Genomic DNA, 19,122 nt, shown 5'->3' with positions numbered 1-19,122 from the left:
TCTTGCCTGACCAGATTTCATCTTCCCCGATCAAGGTTTAGGTCACTTGAACAGGATTCATCTCGTCAAACTAGGGTACATCTCACTTAATCACCCGCAAAGATCTTTTCACATTGGGTTCCTTCTCACTTGGGCTGATCGCAAGGAGACAGGCCCACCAATATGGGTCTACATGTCTCGAAATCACTAGCATGAGAATCAATGCCCATGACAAGACCAAAATAGTATGGGTCGACATGCCTACTGACAAAGCACTAGGCATGAGCAATTGTTAGAGGACAGAGAATGGATAGATGTCTAATAAAGAACAGTGTCTAGACACCATAATCGAAGTCATCTTCTCTCCTGTAAATACTCAGGTTTGTTTGTTCATTTGGAACATGAGATATTGCATTCTACTACATTTAATAAATTCTTTCACTAATTAATGAACTGTGTATTGACTTGAGCGTTGTAGTGACCACGTCGGAGACCCTTTCGGCACCCCACTGACATTTTCTTGTTGAGTGTGTGCAGTTCGTTTGACACGCGCTCATTCCATTAGGTCAGGTCAGGCTCATACCACCAGATTAGTAAAGGCTAAGCCACTTGGGATCATCCCATCAGGTCAGATTAGGGTAGGCTAGGCCATCCCATCATGTCAGGTCTGGCTCATCCTATCAGGTCAGACCACCCAGGCTCATCCCATCAGGTCAGGTCAGATTCATCCCACAATGTCAAGCCACCTGAGCTCATCACATCCAGGCAGGCCAGGCCAGGCCACCCGAGCTCGTCCCATCAGTCTAAGTCAGGTTCATCCCATCAATTCAAAAATTTTCACTGGGAAATTACACCTCTATGTCCGATAGATTGCCCACCCAATTTACCCAGACATCATCAACTATATATAAACATGGCAGATAATATATATTTTTCTTTTTGAAATTTATACACAAGATAATATTTGATTCTTACGATAAAATAATAAAAGAGAAAATTATATAATTTTGATCTTGTCAGTTGACATATGACCTGTTTAAGATTTTAGTTCTATAACTTGATCAAATTTGGTTTTAATGATTTTTTGTATCCTTTTTTTGTCTGAGGTCACTACATGATATTGATTATTTGGAATCGCGTTCTCTTACACGACTCATGTAACGAGAATAGAAACTTATATTGATTGTAAGTAGACGCGACTCATGTAATGGGAATAAAAACTTATATTGATTGTAAAGTAGATAGGTTTTAATATATATAATATAAGCTTAATTTTAGTCACATTAGACACCCATGCCAACTAATCTACGATATTTATTCCAACATTAATTTGTGCCCGGGAGTATAACGACATATCATGTGCAGCGTCTCTACGATTAAGCAAAAGTAAATACAACAAAGAGCTTTGTTCTGTTACGTAAGTGAAATAAATATCTATAAATTATTCCATTACCTCATTTAAAAATCATACATATCTAAATATGAAATGCATGACTGCGACATACTAGCAGAGTAATACAACCAGTAATTAAACCGACATGTTACAATGATTGGTTTGTTTTTTTTTTTCTTTATTACGTAATTAAGACATAATCAATACATATGACTGCTTCACTCCACCATTATATATATATAAATAAACTACTCAGCAGCAAGAAAATCAAGCAGCTTATTTACAGAATATGGCTATGGAATCCTCAAAAGAAAATAAGAACAAAGATTATTTGAACTCCTCTTCTTCCTTGTCTTCTCTTTGCTTGAATAAATTTCACTGCTTCCCCTCTAAATTTCTTCTACCTTCCAAGTCGCCGCTGCCGACATCAACGTCTCTGCCGGAAAATGGATCAAAGGTCGCATCCCCGCAGCTGAGAAAGCCTGGCGGATGGAAGGCCATGCCTTTCGTATTGGGTACACACATGCATATATATAATATATTATGTAGTTTATATCAACGAATGGATAAAATATTTGAGTTCTTTTGCTTTGTTACATGTTTTAGATATAAAATCATTCGCAAGAGAAAACTACTTCTATAGTCCAAGAATTAGATTTGGGAATAGCTGCGCCTTATGTGTAATATTTATAAAAATTGCAAATGAAGGTACTGCATATTAAACGAAGAGTAATTATTATTGTAGGTAAAATTAATAATATCCCTGCAAGGACAAAGCTGAAAAAAAATGGAGGTCGGAGAAAAAAATAAAATAAAAAATTAAAAGAGACAAAAGCAAATATTAGGAGTAAAATGAAAAATATATAATTATTTTTAGGCTCTTGTCAATAAAATAAAAAAATTGTGAGGCCAGAATTACAAAAAACAAACACATATAAAAAAAATGTAATTTTCTTTATATATAATTGAATTTTAATTAACAATCCTTTTCCTCGTATATATATTATGATTTTTTTTTTTAAATAACAGGAAATGAGACGTTTGAAAGATTGGCATCCATGGGTTTGATTGCAAATTTTATGGTGTTCTTGTTAACACAGCTCCACATGGAGCAGGTGTTGGCCTCGAATGTGTTGAATATTTGGTCGGGTATCACAAATTTTGCGCCCTTGGTGGGTGCATTTATTTCGGATGCCTACACCGGCAGATTCACCACCATTGCTTTTGCTTCTTTCGCTTCTTTGATGGTATGTAGCCACATTCTAGCATTAAATCAATCATGGTTCTCTTCAACTTTTCTGATTCGGAGGGTGCCACAGCTTCTAATTAGTCTCGATATTGACTCGTTAAAACGGGTTAAACCGATAGATCAGCCCAACTCCCTTTAAAAATGGGTGACCCATTTGAATTTGGGTCAAAACGAGTCAGTTTGTTGAGGTTGAGACAGTGTGAAAACGTTAAAAAATTTCCGATTTTACATGAATATTTTTCGGTGATATGTTAGCATTTTCACATTTTACATTAGTATTTCTCGATACCACACGAATGCTTTTTGGTGTTACGTTAGAATTTTTTTTTTAAGAGTTAAATAGTTTATACTTTTCAAAAAGGTTAATTGATCCCTTGTATTGTTTCTCTTACTTAAGGTACGCAACTGATAGCCGCATTGTTTTCGTCGACAGCTAGCAATATTAATTATTATATGTTTGTACGTTTTTGGATTCTTCATGTGGGATCAACATAAATCACATTAATCAAATTGGATTGTCGAGTGTCCCTGACGGGAATTAGGACAAATTAATTTTTTTAAAAAAAGTTGCCATTTATCGTATTAATCTTGGACAAAAACTTGTGTGAGACGCTCTCGTATTTTGTGAGACGGTTCTCTTACTTGGGTCATCCATGAAAAAGTATTACTTTTTATTGTAAATATCAGTATGGATGACCCGTCTCACAGATAAAGATTCGTGAGACCGTCTCATCTACTCTTATTCTTGAGCAGTTTCAGTCATTATTATGGCATTATATTGTTTCCCTGGTAAAATCACGAAATCAAAGCTAAATTTTTTTAAAAAAATCACAAACTAAAATCTTGAATTCAATTTTGTTAAAAAAATAAAAATAAAGCCTTGAAATAATAAAAAATATTACTTAAAAAATAATCCCTAAAAGTGAAAAAATTTCAGTTGACAAAAAAAACAAAAATACTCAGTATTTGTATCAGCTTAAACATATATGTGTATGCATGCATGTTTCGAGTTGGTTATATTTATTAATAGAAAATTAAATTTGTTTAAGTTTCTGGACAATAATTAAATCCTAGCAAGTCAAGTTATATACGATGATGAAGTTTTTAATTTATTAATTTATCGTAAAGCCAAAAGCATAAAATTATGTTTTTAAAGAAATTTCTTTGGTTAAAAAAAAATAGTGTTTATTTAAACTTCTCCATCGACAGGGTATGTTGATCTTGACACTTATAGCGTGGTTTCCTCAGTTGCATCCTCCAACATGCAACGTTCAACATTCCACCAATTCTTGCCAGGGTCCCACCAAGTTCCAATTCGGAATCTTGGCCATGGCGTTGGGGTTTTTGTCCATCGGCGCCGGAGGCATTCGGCCATGCAGCATCCCGTTCGGTGTCGACCAGTTCGACCGCAACACAGACGAAGGACGGAAAGGGATCAACAGCTTCTTTAACTGGTATTACACCACATTCACAGTTGTTTTAATCCTCGCACTTACTTTGGTGGTCTATATTCAAGATTCTGTGAGCTGGGTTTGGGGTTTCGGCATCCTTACGGTGCTCATGGTCTGCTCGATTTCACTGTTTTTCGCCGGGACGAGGCTTTATGTGTACGTAAAGCCTGAAGGTAGTGTGTTCTCTGGGATAGCACATGTGGTGGTGGCTGCATACAAGAAACGGAAGGTCAACATTCTGGAAGTTGGCGGAGTCGTCGACGGGACATATTATGACCCACCATTGGGGAAGGGAACGCTTGGGGAGAAGTTGCATTTAACAAATAAATGCAGGTACCCCATCTAATCCATTCATTGACATTTAGTATGTTTAACTTCTTTACGACTTCATATTTGTTTAATGTTTTTATATATGTTTCGTTTAGATCTCATCTCTCTTAAGAAAAACTGCATGGATTCTTGAGCAAAGAATACAATCTTAGGGTCAAATTCTTGACACGATCATATTGTTATAATAATGGTTATGGGTGTGAATTGATGGGAAATAATGTGGACTCCAGTGATGGAGATTGATCCCAACTTGCCGTTTGTTTTTTTAATGACTATCGGCATCTTTCGACTTGATATTTTATGTATCACGAGGTCCAAATGGTCCCATTGTTATGAGAGAGAGAGAGGAGATCTTCACGAAGTTTAGTAATTTGTCTTCATCCGGCGCATAGTCGACGATACTGTGTGCATCGAAATTCGAGATATCCAAAATTTAGATACATCTAACTAACATTTTATTATATCGAAATTGTACTGTATATCGAAAATTCGATAGGATATCGGTATATACCATTTTGTACAGAAAAATCCTTATATTTTTAAAATTTTATAAATTTATTGTTTTAAAATATTATATATTTTTTCGTTATTTCGATATTCCGGTATATACCAAAATTTTCAAATTGTATACTATTATCGTACGGTACCGAAATCTTCGGTATATCGAAAATCCGGTAAATTTGGTATTTTTTAGGTACGGTGATTTTTTGTATACCGAAAATTCGGAAATTTTTTCCTACCCTTCGTACTTATATCATACAAGATATAGCTGACCTGATGTCGGGTGTTATTGCGGCCAAGTTGGAATTTGACAATCTCGTAATCGGCCACGAATGCAAAACTAACGTAATATTCTAAAATTATGCCAACGACCAGATTCTTGAACAAAGCAGCCATAATAGCAGAAGGTGACATTCAACCCAATGGCTCCATCTCCAATCCATGGAGACTTTGCAGTGTCCAACAAACCGAAGAACTCAAATGTATAATCAAAGTCATTCCAATATGGGCTTCCGGCATCATCTGTTTCACTGCCATAGCACAACAAGGCACATTCACAATGTCCCAAGCCTCGAAAATGGACCGTCGACTCACCTCAAACTTCCAAATCCCCCCAGGTACACTCGGTGTCATATCCATGATCACTGTCGGGATATGGGTACCGATATACGACAGATTGGTCGTGCCCTCGGTCCGTAAAGTCACAAAACTCGAGGGTGGCATCACTCTACTCCAAAGAATGGGTATCGGGCTCGTTTTCTCTGCCATGTCGATGGTTGTGGCTGGTCTAGTCGAGCGCATGCGAAGGGATTCGGCTATCGTGCATCATAGGGCTGATGGGGTTGCCCCCATGACCGTTTTCTGGCTAGCACCACAGCTTATACTGATGGGATTTGCGGAAGCATTCAATATTATCGGACAAATCGAGTTCTATAACAAAGAGTTTCCTGAAAGTATGACTAGTCTGGCTAATTCTTTGTTTTCTTGTACAATGGCTGGAGCCAGTTACCTTAGTGCTCTGATTGTCAATGTCGTGCACAATTCGACGGGACGTAAGGGGCGACCTGATTGGTTAACAAAAGATATTAATGCTGGGAAAGTTGAGAATTTTTATTTTCTCATTGCAGGGTTGGGAGTGTTGAATATAGTGTACTTTCTTTGGGTGTCGAGGGGTTATCAGTATAAGAGTAGAATGAGAATTGGTAGTGATGGAGAAAGCGATGAGGTTGAAAAGCCAAATTTTGATGTATAAAATAATGTTGTATGGAGGATTGTAATACTTGGTTCATGAAAGAATAATAAGATAATAAAGTTATAGTAACAACATTGATGTGGTTGTTTTAAAAATTAAAAACTAAGCTGAACTCGCGGACCAAACTTATGATTCGATCGAGCTCATAGAAATATTCATAAAGTTATTATCAAAAGGAAAGTAAATTTTTTATCCAATGAATTGTTTCATGGTTTTGGTCTATTTAGCATTAAATTTTTTTTGGTGCCTTGTTTTTTTTTTTTTAGTCATTTTTCTTTAGAGTATTGATATGATACTTAAAATATTTTGAAAATAATGAATGAGTCGGAACCACATTAACAATTAGAGCAAAATATCTGAAAAATTAAAAGTTAGTGAACTAATGTTTGATTTTATTGGCTAAAACTCAAATTTAAATAAGTTAGTAGACCAAAATATTTATTTTCCTTCCAAATAATATTTTGATTTTAATTTTATTTTGTAAAAATTCAGTAGCATATCAGTTGAGATCAGATTAGAGTTTAGAGAGGGTGAATTAACTTTTTAAAAAGTTTTCTTCAAACTTTGAACCGTCATCAACAGTTTTTAGGTTGTTAAAAAAATATTCTTGAATATTTAGTTTGTTGGACCACTGAAAAGTGAATAAGTACGGAAACAGTCTGTTTTGACTAGTGATGAATTATACAACGCAGTAGATATTTTAACAAGCAATGGATTGAAATATGATATGCAAGATGTAAGATGCGTAACGAAATGAGCCATATATTTTTATGCATATTCAGATACAACACTTTTACGTCACATTTTTCCACTTAGGAAAGTTTTCACTAAAAGACTTTGATTTTACAACGTCTTGTAACAACTCACTTCAATTAGGACTTATCATTGTCTAAGTTGAAACTCTTATCGATCGCTTTATAACTTACTCTTAGGGATCACTTTAAAATATGTGGATGTTTAAGAAGTCTAAGTTTACCAGAAAACAAAACAAAATAACCCAATGGTCGCTTGACAGATTGAGTTGGTAGTATAATACAAAATAATCTTTGAAGATATGATATATTCTGATAAGCTTGAGCTAAGTAAGAAACTTGAGATTGAAAGCTTGAGTGTGCTCGAAGTTCTTGGAAATATGAAAGCTTTGAGAGAGTAATCAAATTCATCAATAGTTTCTCGTTTTTGCTTATTTCTCTTTGAAATCCGCATATAAATAGTTGAAAAACTCCAACGATCGGATTTGTTTTTCAATAACCATCTATGCAATTACCCTATATAATAGACATGTCGTTTTCAATCATTGTCGTATCATTAAATGATCATTTAATGTTCCTTATACTTTTGTGACTTTAACATTGCTTTTCAAAAAGTTGGCGTGTCATGGCCAAAATAGGCAGCTTTCTGTCATTTATGAGTTAGTATGATATTGTTTAATGATACTAAATACGGCATTTGTTCAACGGCTTGATTTGCATTATCTTTTTTGAAATTATTCAATTTTGACCAGTTGCAGTGCGGTTAGCGTTGCAACGGTTTGAACATGTGTGTTATGAAGGGAACTTGATATGGTCAGTTTGACAGATGATTTCTCGAAGCTAGAATTTAAATAATATATGACTTGACTTTATTGTCAAAACAGCTTAAACTTCTGATATTTTTGCCTAAAAGGCTTGAAACGATCCGGCGGCCTGAAACCTAAAATTATAATTAAAGAGCAGCAGGATCTGAAATAGTTCGATATTGTTATTTGTCGACCACCAAAATTTAGGATAGTAAAAATGTTCTAATTTTTTTCCATTTTTTGTGATAATAAAACCAATATGCAAGTTTATACAAAAGCATACATTTAAACAATATAAGGGATGATTGAAAGAGATGAAATGTCATTTTTATAGGTGCAAAAAATTTAAATCATAATCTACCTAATACACTTATAAAGAAATATAAAACATGTCTTCTATGGCTTGAACCTCCACCACTTCCTCTATTTCTTCTATCTTCATCTTACTTTCTCATTCTTTCATCAGCTTTCTTAAATCTTCATATCTATCTCTCTCACCTCGATGTTTATACTCTTTTTTACTTTTGTGATCCACCACTTCTCTTTTTTTAGTATCACCATGTTGCAAACAATCAAGAATTTCTTGCAACAAGCCACCCAAAGTATCGATCCGCTCATCTATACGTTTTTTACTTGAGCAACTTTAGCTTTCAACTCAGTATCCATATAAGTTTGACAATGAGAAATCCGATCTGAGAGTTCTGTGTTCATGGTAGCGGATCAATTCATTATCTGGGTTTGATCATCCATTGTTGATTTGAATTGAAATTCAATAGCATTCAAGTTCTTGACCACTTGAGCCTTGAAGTTGTCGAACTGGACCTGATGAGCATAGTTTTTTATTTCCATGTCATTCATTAAATGAGAGATGATGATCAATTGAGACATTAGATGATCAAATGGAGTCTTTGTTGGAGAGTCTGCTCTTTTGGGTAAAAATTCTTCTGGAGGAGGGTATGAATGACCGCATTGGTGCAATTTAGTACCACGAGATGGACTTGAAATTATTGCATTGGCTGCTATAACTGGTACTTATTCTATCTGCATATCAGTCACTTCTTATATCATTATTTTCTTGGTCTTTTCACTGTAAATGATCAACTCTTTACCAGATAGGGACTTAGGAGAGAGCAATTGATTTTCAATATTTTTTTCACTGGCAGGAGTGGTAGGCATTGATTCTAGATTAATATCTTCATATATATAATTTCTGTCTTTCTCAACGGTGAGATCTTCAAGCATGAGAGAGGAGGAGTTCATCTTGCTATGATCGAAATCAAATTGAGATAGAGATTTTACAACTTTATCCATAGATATTGGAGGAATATCTGGGAATTCTTTTGATGGCATGTGTTGTAGCGGGGAGGATGGAAGAGCTTGTTCCTTTGAAGGTTTATGCCGGTTCACTTGACCATCGGTCTGAAGTAAAGATTCTTCGATGTTTGGATTTTGACATAGTTCTTCCACTGTGGTGGATATCTCGACCTCTAGGCTGTTTGAATGAGGGGTTGACCTCTTTGTCAGTCGTGACTTTTTTAGCAACAATGTGATCTTCAGGAGCAATTATCTAAGGACTGTTTACCCGTTTGACTTTCTCCAAGATAAAAGATTCTTCAATTTCTGCTTCCTCAACTCCTGGAAGTTCATACTCTTGTTGTGAGGGCCCATTATTCTAATCACGATATATTAACATGCAATAATGATTAATCGGGAAACATCAAAAAAATGAGTTAAAAATATGTGTTTGTCCCTATAAATTTTTTGGCACGACCTTCTTGTAAATAGGACATACCACAAAATCAAATACTTAAAATAAAAAACATATTTCTTCAATAAACACTAACATAAAAAAGTTCCGGCTAGACACAATCGTGACATATACAAACAAAAATATCATAGAGCCGACAAAACTCGATAATAACATAACACAATCCTCCAAATTTATACATATAGTATATGTGCGACGACAACACTACATAATATCTAAATACAATCAATGTCACTCTCAATAAGCTCTGGTACCTCCTGATGCTTCCTATCGATCACCTGAGGTCGAACGACATGTACCACCTATCATGTCCATACACAAAAGGCATGAAAACTCCGTCTCGGTTGTCAAAACTTATAAGTGCAAGAATTGCACTTAATTTATAAGAGAATCCATTTTATTTTTGTTAGTTTTGGACAGAATTATGCGTAGTATTTGTTGTTTTTGTGTCGTAAAAGAGGTCAACAATTATTGGATGAATGATGATGATTAGCCGCAGCTCTAAAAAAGAAGTGTTGTAGCGCTAAGGCTTTACACGAGGGAAAAAAGAGTTGCAGCGCTACAACTCAGCACCGCAGTGCCAAGGTTGCCGAAACTCAAGCGCCTAGGCGCTACATTACAAGCGTTGCGGCGCTAAGTCTGGGATTGGAGTATGGTTTACAGGTGCCTAGGCGCTGCTTGACAAGTGTCGTGGCGCTACTGCCGAACGGAAAGATAATTGGGCTTTATTTTACGGGCTCGAACGAAGGATAAAAGGGACAAATAGGGTTTCAACCTGAGGAGAGCCGTTTTGAAGAGAAAAGCCGTGATAGACGAAGAGGATACATTGGAGAAGGATTTGGAATGCAAGGATTGATCTCAAAACCGAAGAACGACGAATTTGGAGATAGAGACGCCACTTCTGATTTGTTATATGGTTCTTTCGCCCTTTAAATTCTTGTATTGAGATGTCTAAATCTTCAAAAATGTTGTGTTTTAGTTTAGATTTCGTTATGCACTAACTTTTCAATTCTAGAGGATGGTGTAACTTCGTTGACACGATAATTTTGACTCTATTGTTTATATGATTGAATTCATGTTAGTTAGTTTGTGTTTTCTATTTCTTATTGATTTCAATTTACTAGGCCATAAATTGACTGTCATCATATTAATTCTACAACTCGGGATAGGGACTAGAATTATGGATCATTGGAGACCATCGTTAAATGTTTATATTGTTCAGAAGGTGTATAGCTTTAGCGGGGTTTAGGTAAGATCATCTTTGCATATATCAATTGAACTTAGATTTTTATTATGAATGTTTGAATCGAAGTTTGAATTATACATTTTATTCGTCACTTGGAAAATGGGGAATAAAATAATCAAATGTTCTTGGCTATTAAATGAATGGAATTCATGAATATAAATTCAACCGGGAAAAGTTATCGTGAAAATTAAGTGAAATCATTACTCTAGATATTTTTTCTCATTGACATTTGCTCAATTCGATGATTCGATTAATAGTTATTTTCAATAAATTCGTTCTAAGTAGACTAAACCTTTTATTGATTCTTCTAGATAAAGTCGTGACTATTTTAATTACAAGCACCGATATACTTTTATGTATACACTCTTCGTGGGAACGATATTTTACTCTCCTATATTAAAACTTGACAACTGTGCGTTTACGAGCGAAAAATACGCAACTAGTTGTTGACGTCGTTGTCGGGGAGTGTTAATTTTAAATTTATATCAGTATTGTTACTGATTAATCATTATTTTAATTAGAGTTGTTTTTATATTATTATAGTAATCACTGATTTGTTCTTTTTCTTTGTTTGACAGTGCATGCGAAGATCGCAAATTCTTGACTTGCTTATCTTTGTTCCTAAGATCGAAAGAACTGCAAGAATATTAAGAAAAACGAGAAGAGAAGATATTCAAGCATTGGCCGAAAACAGAGAAGACAACAGGCGAAACCCGCCAATAACTATATCCATCAAAGATCATTTCAGACCAGTGATCAACACACATTATTATGGCATTGCTCGGGGTACTATCAATGCTAACAATTTCGAGTTTAAGCCAGCCTTGATTAACATGGTTCAACAGAACCAGTTTGCGGGAACCGCCACTACAGATCCTCACCTTCATATGTGGACTTTCCTAGAGATTACAAATACGGTAAAGATTAATAATGTATCTGATGATATTATTAGACTGCGTTTGTTTCCATTTTCTCTCAGGGACCAGGCAAGACTGCAAGAGGATGGCTCCAATCGCTTCCTTTAGGGAGTATCACGACATGGCAGGATTTAGCAATGAAGTTCCTTTCCAAGTATTTTCTCCGTGCGAAGTCTGCATAGTTGAAGATTCAAGTTAGTACTTTTAGGCAGACTGACTTTGAGCAGTTTTATGAGGCATGGGAACGGTACTAGGGAATTGTTGAGGAGGTGCCCGATTCATGGTTTTGAAGACTGGGTACATAATGAATTATTCTACAATGGTCTGAATGGTGAAACACGAGAATTATGATGTAAAGATCCGAGGACGGATGGTTGCATTCGACAGTCGGACGATTAACTCGTTGTACTCGATGCCCGACTATGACACTGATGATTACACGACGTTCATGAGAGAGACTTACCCATAGGAAGCGATTATTACTGTGAGCCGGGCACAGTTTGAAAACTCAACAATCAACGAGCCCTGGTACATTTTCGGCTACGTCTATGAAGAGGGAGGCATATAAATGGTACCATTTTGTAGTCTTGATGTTGATGTCATCTGGGCATGTGTCAACTGTGACTAAGAGTAAGGCAGCTTTGGTATATTGTATCATCACTGACAAGACAGTTGATGCAGATCGGGTGATTATGTACTCGATCTTGCAAGCTGCCCACGGCACTTCCACTGTTAGTATGCCCCATTCTTTGACCATTACAGACCTTGTCACGTAGCGGGTGTCACATGGGATGACAGCGAGAAGGTGTTTCTAACAAAAGGAGATATTTTACTAGTTGGGGTCCTCCCGAGATATAAGAGACGACGATAGAGTGCTAGTGGTCCAGGTGAGGATTCAGGATTGGAGCACAGCTGCAGCTCACCCCACAGGCACCACATGTACAACGTGCAGGTACTGGGAGGCCACAGTCCGCGCATGAGCCTCTCGATGATTTGGAGCACATGATGAGAAGATAGTGGCGGATTACTTGCGAGCACATGGAATATGTGCATGACTTTACCCGTATGTTGGCACAGCGCTTTCCTGGGTCAAGCGCCTCCGACGAGCCATTTCCGCCTCCGCCATCTTTTCACACCGATCTATTGATGATGAGTATGATTCTTATGAGGATGATGAGCTTGATGACTTGGATGATGAGGAGGTTGATTTTTCAGAAGAGGACAATGAGTCCTGATGCTTTCTGGGTTCATTACTGTACATTGGGGACAATACACGTACTTAAGTTTGTGGGTGATTAGTTATTTCTTGTATAGCAATTAAATTTTTTAAATTTCGTAGGGACTCTAGTCGAGTAGTTTTGAGTTTTACTTTTAGTTTCAAATAAATCGAGTCAGGTTGTAGAATATACAAGTATTCGGCCTATGATGAGAAATTATTTTGAATTAAAATAGGTCAATATATATGTATGATTTCTCTTCTTTCACATTTTTATGTACTGGTGCCATGATTGTTGATCCCATCGTTGTTAGGAAACATTCACTCACTTGGGATACTAAACCGATGATTGAGAACTAAAACATTATCTAGAATAACATGAACCTAAGTAAGATGTTTGTGTATACAGAGATGACCTAGGCATTGTTCGAACTACTTTGGGTCTATTCCTTTTTATTATCATTTACAGCCCTTTGTGCCTAATTGAAAAATGAAGTGTGTAGTTGAGTTCTTATTGCATGAAACCATTTACTTGTTGAGTTGCATGATCATTCTGTATCGACTATGGATTAGTAGTTGTCTAGAACTTAACCTCACACTCCTCGAGACAAAATACGGGTAAAGTGTGACATGAAATTATTTAGGCAATTCTTAAAAGTATGTTGAGCCTTTCGAGTCTACCTAATGCATCATAAATATCCCTATTGATAAGTGCAACAAATGCACTTAATTTATATGAGAATTCATTTAAATTATGTTAATGCATGGTATTTGTTGTTTTTGTTTCGTGGAGGAGGTAAAAAATTATTGGATGAATGATGATGATGATTAGAGGTTTTATTTATGCTGAATTGTTGATGGACTAGCAGGGCAACTCCAAGGAAGAAGCGTTGCAGCGCTAAGGCTTCACAGGAAGGAAAGAAGAGCTACAGCGCTACAACTCAACGCCGCAGCGCCAGGGTTGCCGAAGCTCAAGCGCCTAGGCGCTACATTACAAGCATTGCGGCGCTAAGTCTAGGATTGGATTATGGTTACGGGCGCCGCGGCGCTAATGCCTGCGCGGAAAGATAATTGGGCTCTATTTTACGGGCTTGAACGAAGGATAAAAGGGAGAAATAGGGTTCAACCTGAGGAGAGCCGTTTTGAAGAGAAAAGTCGTGATAGACGAAGAGGATACATTGGAGAAGGATTTGGAAAGCAAGGATTGATCTCAAAAACGAAGAACGACGAATTTGGGGATAGAGACGCCACTTCTAATTTGTTATCTAGTTCTTTCACCCTTTAAATTCTTGTATTGAAATGTCTAAATCTTCAAACATGTTGTGTTTTAGTTTAGATTTTGTTATGCACTAACTTTTCAATTCTAGAGGATAATGTAACTCCGTTGACACGATAATTTTGACTCTATTGTTTATATGATTGAATTCATGTTAGTTTGTTTGTGTTTTCTAGTTCTTATTGATTTCAATTTACTGGCCATAAATTGACTGTTATCATATTAATTCTACAACTCGGGATAGGGAATAGAATTATGGATCATTAAAGACACATCGTTAAATGTTTATATTGTTCGGAAAGGCGCATAACTTTAGCGGGGTTTAGGTAAGATCATTGTTTGCATATATCAATTGAACTTAGATTTTTATTATGAATGTTTGAATCGAAGTTTGAATGATACACTTTATTCGTCACTTGAAAAATGAGGAATAAAATAATCAAGTGTTCTTGGCTATTAAATTAATGGTATTCATGAATATAAATTCAACTGAGAATAGTTATGGTGAAAATTAAGTGAAATCATTACTCTAGATATTTTATCTCATTGACATTTGCTCAATTCGGTGATTCAATTAATAGTTATTTTCAATAAATTCGTTCTAAGTAGACTAAACATTTTATTGATTTTTCTACATAAAGTTGTGATTATTTTAATTATAAGCACGGATATACTTTTATGTATACAATCCTCGTGGGAATTATAATTTACTCTCTTATATTAAAACTTGACAAACGTGCGCTTGCGAGCGGAAAATGCGCAACAGAAACAACGATACATGACATATTAAAACTTAAAATATCATGAGTAACTCGATCCAAATATGGAGGGGGGAAAAAAGAAGACCCAACAGTTAAAACTCGTTGAAAATTCAATCCAAATATGTAGTGGTAAGATGCTTGCCGTGCAAAAATGGCGAAATTGCGTGTGAAAATGAGGAAGAGAAAAAGAAAAAAAAAAAGGCACGTATGACTATCATATCTTATTCGAAAATGGAAATTTTTGAAACCGTACATAATATTCGAAATTTGTTTATTTCGGACCAATAATTTGATGGCATTAGATCATGCACAAAATTTTTAAAAAAAGTGCTGGAAGATCAAAAATATTAGAATAAAGTGGCTGCATGAAGCAATATTTTTCATATTTAACATCAGCGGTCGACATGATGCAAGGTCCCAAGAAAAAACAGAAAAAATGTTCGATTCCTCGACGAGATGGAGGATCCATTTTGAAGCCTCGAAACAAGCTTCAAAGCTCGTGAGTCTTCTCGATTTCGTGTTGTTAAATCTCAATCAACAACTCGTTTGGTGTAAATTTTATTGCTAAGATGTGTTCTCTTCTGTTCAAGATCGTCGGATATTTCACAGCTTTCTTGTTGTGGACATTGCCATCAAATTCAACCGTCCGTCACGGAGTTTACAGAAAAATATACTGATGTCGACTTTATCCAGAATGATGATGATGAATTGCACGTATGTCCTTTCGGCAGTAAAAATTTATTTCTACAAGCAAGAAATATGACACCAAATACCCAATATATATATAGTCCCATGATTAATTTACTGATTCTCAAATTTTGTCCATGTTAGATTTCCCCTGATTTGAACAGCCTAGGAAGATTTCTACATCCACTTACATTTTTATTCCATTTGAACAACTCAAAACTCTTCCCTTGCAAGAACTCGAAATACCAGAAACATCAAAGAAATCGATACAAACTTTGTCTCGTGTGAAAATTACCAAAATTTTGGGGTACTGCTGCTGAAGGATTTCAATTATCAGCAGTAAACAGCTTATATTAAACGCTGCTTAATTCATATAAAACAAGTAATTACATACGCATCGAACATGCCTCTCTGCAAATATCAATTATAGTTGAATTGTGTAAACAGGAAGTGGCAGAGGGGTTCGGAGTACAGTCATGCCTAGTTTCAGTGCTGCTAAAGAGAGGATAAGTAGTCGATAAGGTTGTGGGGGCAAAAAGGGAAGACCTCCAAAAGAAGATTGAGAGATTCTAATTCAGATCAATAATCCTTAGTGGGCTCTTGCTTTATTAAGAGTGGGGAGAGCAAACAAAGTAGCACGAATCATTAACCTTGTCAACGTGACATATTGAACTTGAATTTTACATGCATTTGGCTTTCATACAATTTATGTAAGAAATAATTTCATGAATATTCTATGCAATCTTTCACATTTCCTGCTTATTACTGGAAATTGATGCAATAAAAGAATGTTTAGGCTAAAGTTCAAAATACTGAAGAAAGAAGCATCTGCATACAACAGAGTAAAACGATTCAACCGCAAAAAGTTCTGTATAGCTGCTGAAAAAGCAGCTAAGCCAAAGCAACGACCCGAAAAAAAACTCTGCTACGCACAAAAACCATTACTAGATTGAGGAGGTAAGTATATATATACACTTAGTTGCGCTATATGCATTCATGGTAAATCTGTATTAAACAGACAGATACTACCCGGTTGTCCTGCCCAGGATCCTCCTTAAATCCGACTTCTGTTCTGCAGTAAGGCTTGAAGGGAATTTGACATCGAACTTGATCCTTAAGTTTCCATTTTTACCAGGTTCTTTTGATACGGGCATTCCTTCGTTTTGAATCACCATTTCATGTCCTGGTCTGATAATATCTGATATTGGAACAATTAGCTCACGTCCATCCAATGTTTTTATGTTGAGATTCTTTCCCGTGAGAGCATCGACTAGAGAGATTTTTTGATGGATGAACAGATCATTGCCGTCCCTTTTGAAAATCGGATGGGGCTTCTCATCAATAACAAAGATAAGGTCTCCAGGCGTAGCACCGGGTTCGTGGTTCCCTTTCTCAAGAAAAGTAATCTTCGTGCCATTCTTCCAACCTGGTTTGACATTTATAGCGAGTACCTCTTCAACTGTGCTCGGCTTGCTGCAATAAGATCTTGGCTAGTGAACATAGACTCAAGAAAACAAGGGGGAGGGAGATAGCATTGAGCCCACCACCATCAGACACATTCAAAAGACAGAAAATCCTAATATTGCACGCAAATTCAAATTTCAAAGTATGCTTCAAAGATATATATAGAAATCAACACATAAAAATGAATGAATTTACAGTAAAATACAACAATAAGTCGAACTTATGTGACACACATATTATAGCAAAGAGACATAATTTGACACTTTACAGACACTGATCTGCTAACAGGAAAGGTATGATTGATACAAATGGAAATTGTAACCACTGACAATTTCTTTTGTTAAATAACTCATACACACACAATCTTCCCTCATAGCATAAAAAACAAATTTAAACCTGAAAACAAAAAAAAAAAAACAAAAAAGATTCCTTAAAATGCAAAAGAACTTTTAATATCCAAAACAAAATCCTGAATATATGCAAGCAATAGGAAACTGAAACAAAGTCGATAACACAGAAAAGCAACCACAAATACCTACCCAGAATAATCAAGAACGATTCTTGAAATCATCATTTTCCTTCTCGACCCTTTATACAACTCCTCCAAAGTACACGGCAACATATGCTCCATCGCCTCCGCTTTCCTCAGCCGCCCTCCGCCGCCGCCACTACTCTTCCCTTTCCCACTATCCAAGCCACCAAAAAACTCCACAAAAATATCCTCTGGATCCCTCTGGCTAAATTTAAACCCCCTCCCTCGTCCACCACCGGTAAAATCCTTCTCTTTTGAACTCGGCGGCGCATGCAGACCAGACTTAAGCCCCTCTTCCCCGTACAAATCATAGATCTGCCTCTTCTGAGTATCACTCAACACATCATACGCCTCACTTATCTGCTTGAATTTCTCCTCTGCTTCCTTGGTGTTCACCGCATTCTTATCCGGGTGCCATTTCATCGCCAACCTCTTGTAAGACTTCTTCAAATCCTCTTCAGTCGCATTTCTCGAAACTTTCAGTACGTTGTAGTAATCGACACCCATTTTAACTAGAAAAGATTGCTCTTTTACCCTTAATCATCCACAATCAACCTCACAAATATGGTGGAATGAAGCTCTCCAGAAGATTCCAGAGAGTTGTGGAGGTGAGACTGGAAATGGGCAGCGCGATTTCCAGCTGATACAAGGCCGTCGGCGCCGGGAAGCTCGGGTGCGCAGTGTAGCGGAGTGGAGAATGTCGTGCTAAGTTGCACGTTGGTGGCGATGTTTTAAAGGAGGTTGTTAAAGTGACGGGCGTTGGAATACTCGGATACGGGGGCGTTAACTCTTAAGGCCGTGTTTGGAATGTTCGAAGAACAAATCGATAAAATAAATAAATAAGTAAAAATTTACAAGTAAAAAAATGAAAATCTCAGACTCACAAAATATATTAAATTGCATATTATTATAAAATTTTCTACACTCAACATGTGTTTTTCTTCACAAATTGAGAGACCTATTTATAGAATTTTTTTGAAAATAATCCAAAAATAAATACAATATTACATACATATCACACACTAATTTTCAATATTTACAACTCTTATTTTCAACACTCAGTCTTGTATTTTAAACACTCCTCCTTGTAATATGATAATGATATAATAATTATCTTCATTACGTGTTTTTATACTGCTTCATTAAAAACCTTACTAGGAAAAACCTATTGGGATAAAAACTATAATAAGGGAAAAAGAGTGCAATCACGTAAATTTTTCCTCATGTAAACACGAAACGATTCTTCACAAATTTCGTAGATTGCGCATCTCAATGTTATATATATGCTTTCTGAATATTATCGTAGAAAGTGTCTTTATGAAGAGATCTGATAAGTTTTCACTTGATTGAATGTAACGAATATTAATATTTTTATTTTTCTCAAGCTCTTGGGTGAATGCGAAGAACTTATGGGGAATATATTTAGTTCTGTCGCTTTTTATGTATATTTCTTTCATTTGAGCAACACATGCAGCATTATCTTCATATAGTGTCACAGGATTCTTGTCGAATGATAATCCGCATGAGATTTGGATATGTTGT

General features: G+C 36.1%; 2 protein-coding genes across 2 annotated transcripts; one reads left to right on the top strand and one right to left on the bottom strand.

Annotated features, from left to right (window-relative positions):
- The first annotated feature begins 1,597 nt into the window (after window positions 1-1,597).
- Window positions 1,598-6,240, top strand: LOC142556807 (protein NRT1/ PTR FAMILY 2.13-like). The gene is made up of 4 exons (XM_075668296.1): window positions 1,598-1,887; window positions 2,402-2,619; window positions 3,831-4,405; window positions 5,279-6,240. Exons 1-4 carry the CDS (start codon window positions 1,662-1,664, stop codon window positions 6,153-6,155), a joined length of 1,896 nt encoding a protein of 631 aa, XP_075524411.1. The 5' UTR covers window positions 1,598-1,661; the 3' UTR covers window positions 6,156-6,240.
- Window positions 6,241-16,394: 10,154 nt separating this feature from the next.
- LOC142556806 (uncharacterized) lies at window positions 16,395-18,341 on the bottom strand. Its single transcript, XM_075668295.1, has 2 exons — window positions 17,588-18,341; window positions 16,395-17,057 (listed from the first exon to the last, which is right to left on the bottom strand). Exons 1-2 carry the CDS (start codon window positions 18,085-18,087, stop codon window positions 16,610-16,612), a joined length of 948 nt encoding a protein of 315 aa, XP_075524410.1. The 5' UTR covers window positions 18,088-18,341; the 3' UTR covers window positions 16,395-16,609.
- Window positions 18,342-19,122: the final 781 nt, after the last annotated feature.

This window comes from Primulina tabacum, chromosome 9 (genome assembly GCF_025594145.1).
Source record: "Primulina tabacum isolate GXHZ01 chromosome 9, ASM2559414v2, whole genome shotgun sequence".
In the NCBI taxonomy this organism is placed as follows: Eukaryota; Viridiplantae; Streptophyta; class Magnoliopsida; order Lamiales; family Gesneriaceae; genus Primulina; species Primulina tabacum.
The sequence above is the reverse complement of the archived record's forward strand: the minus strand, read 5'-3'. Positions and strand labels throughout refer to the sequence as shown.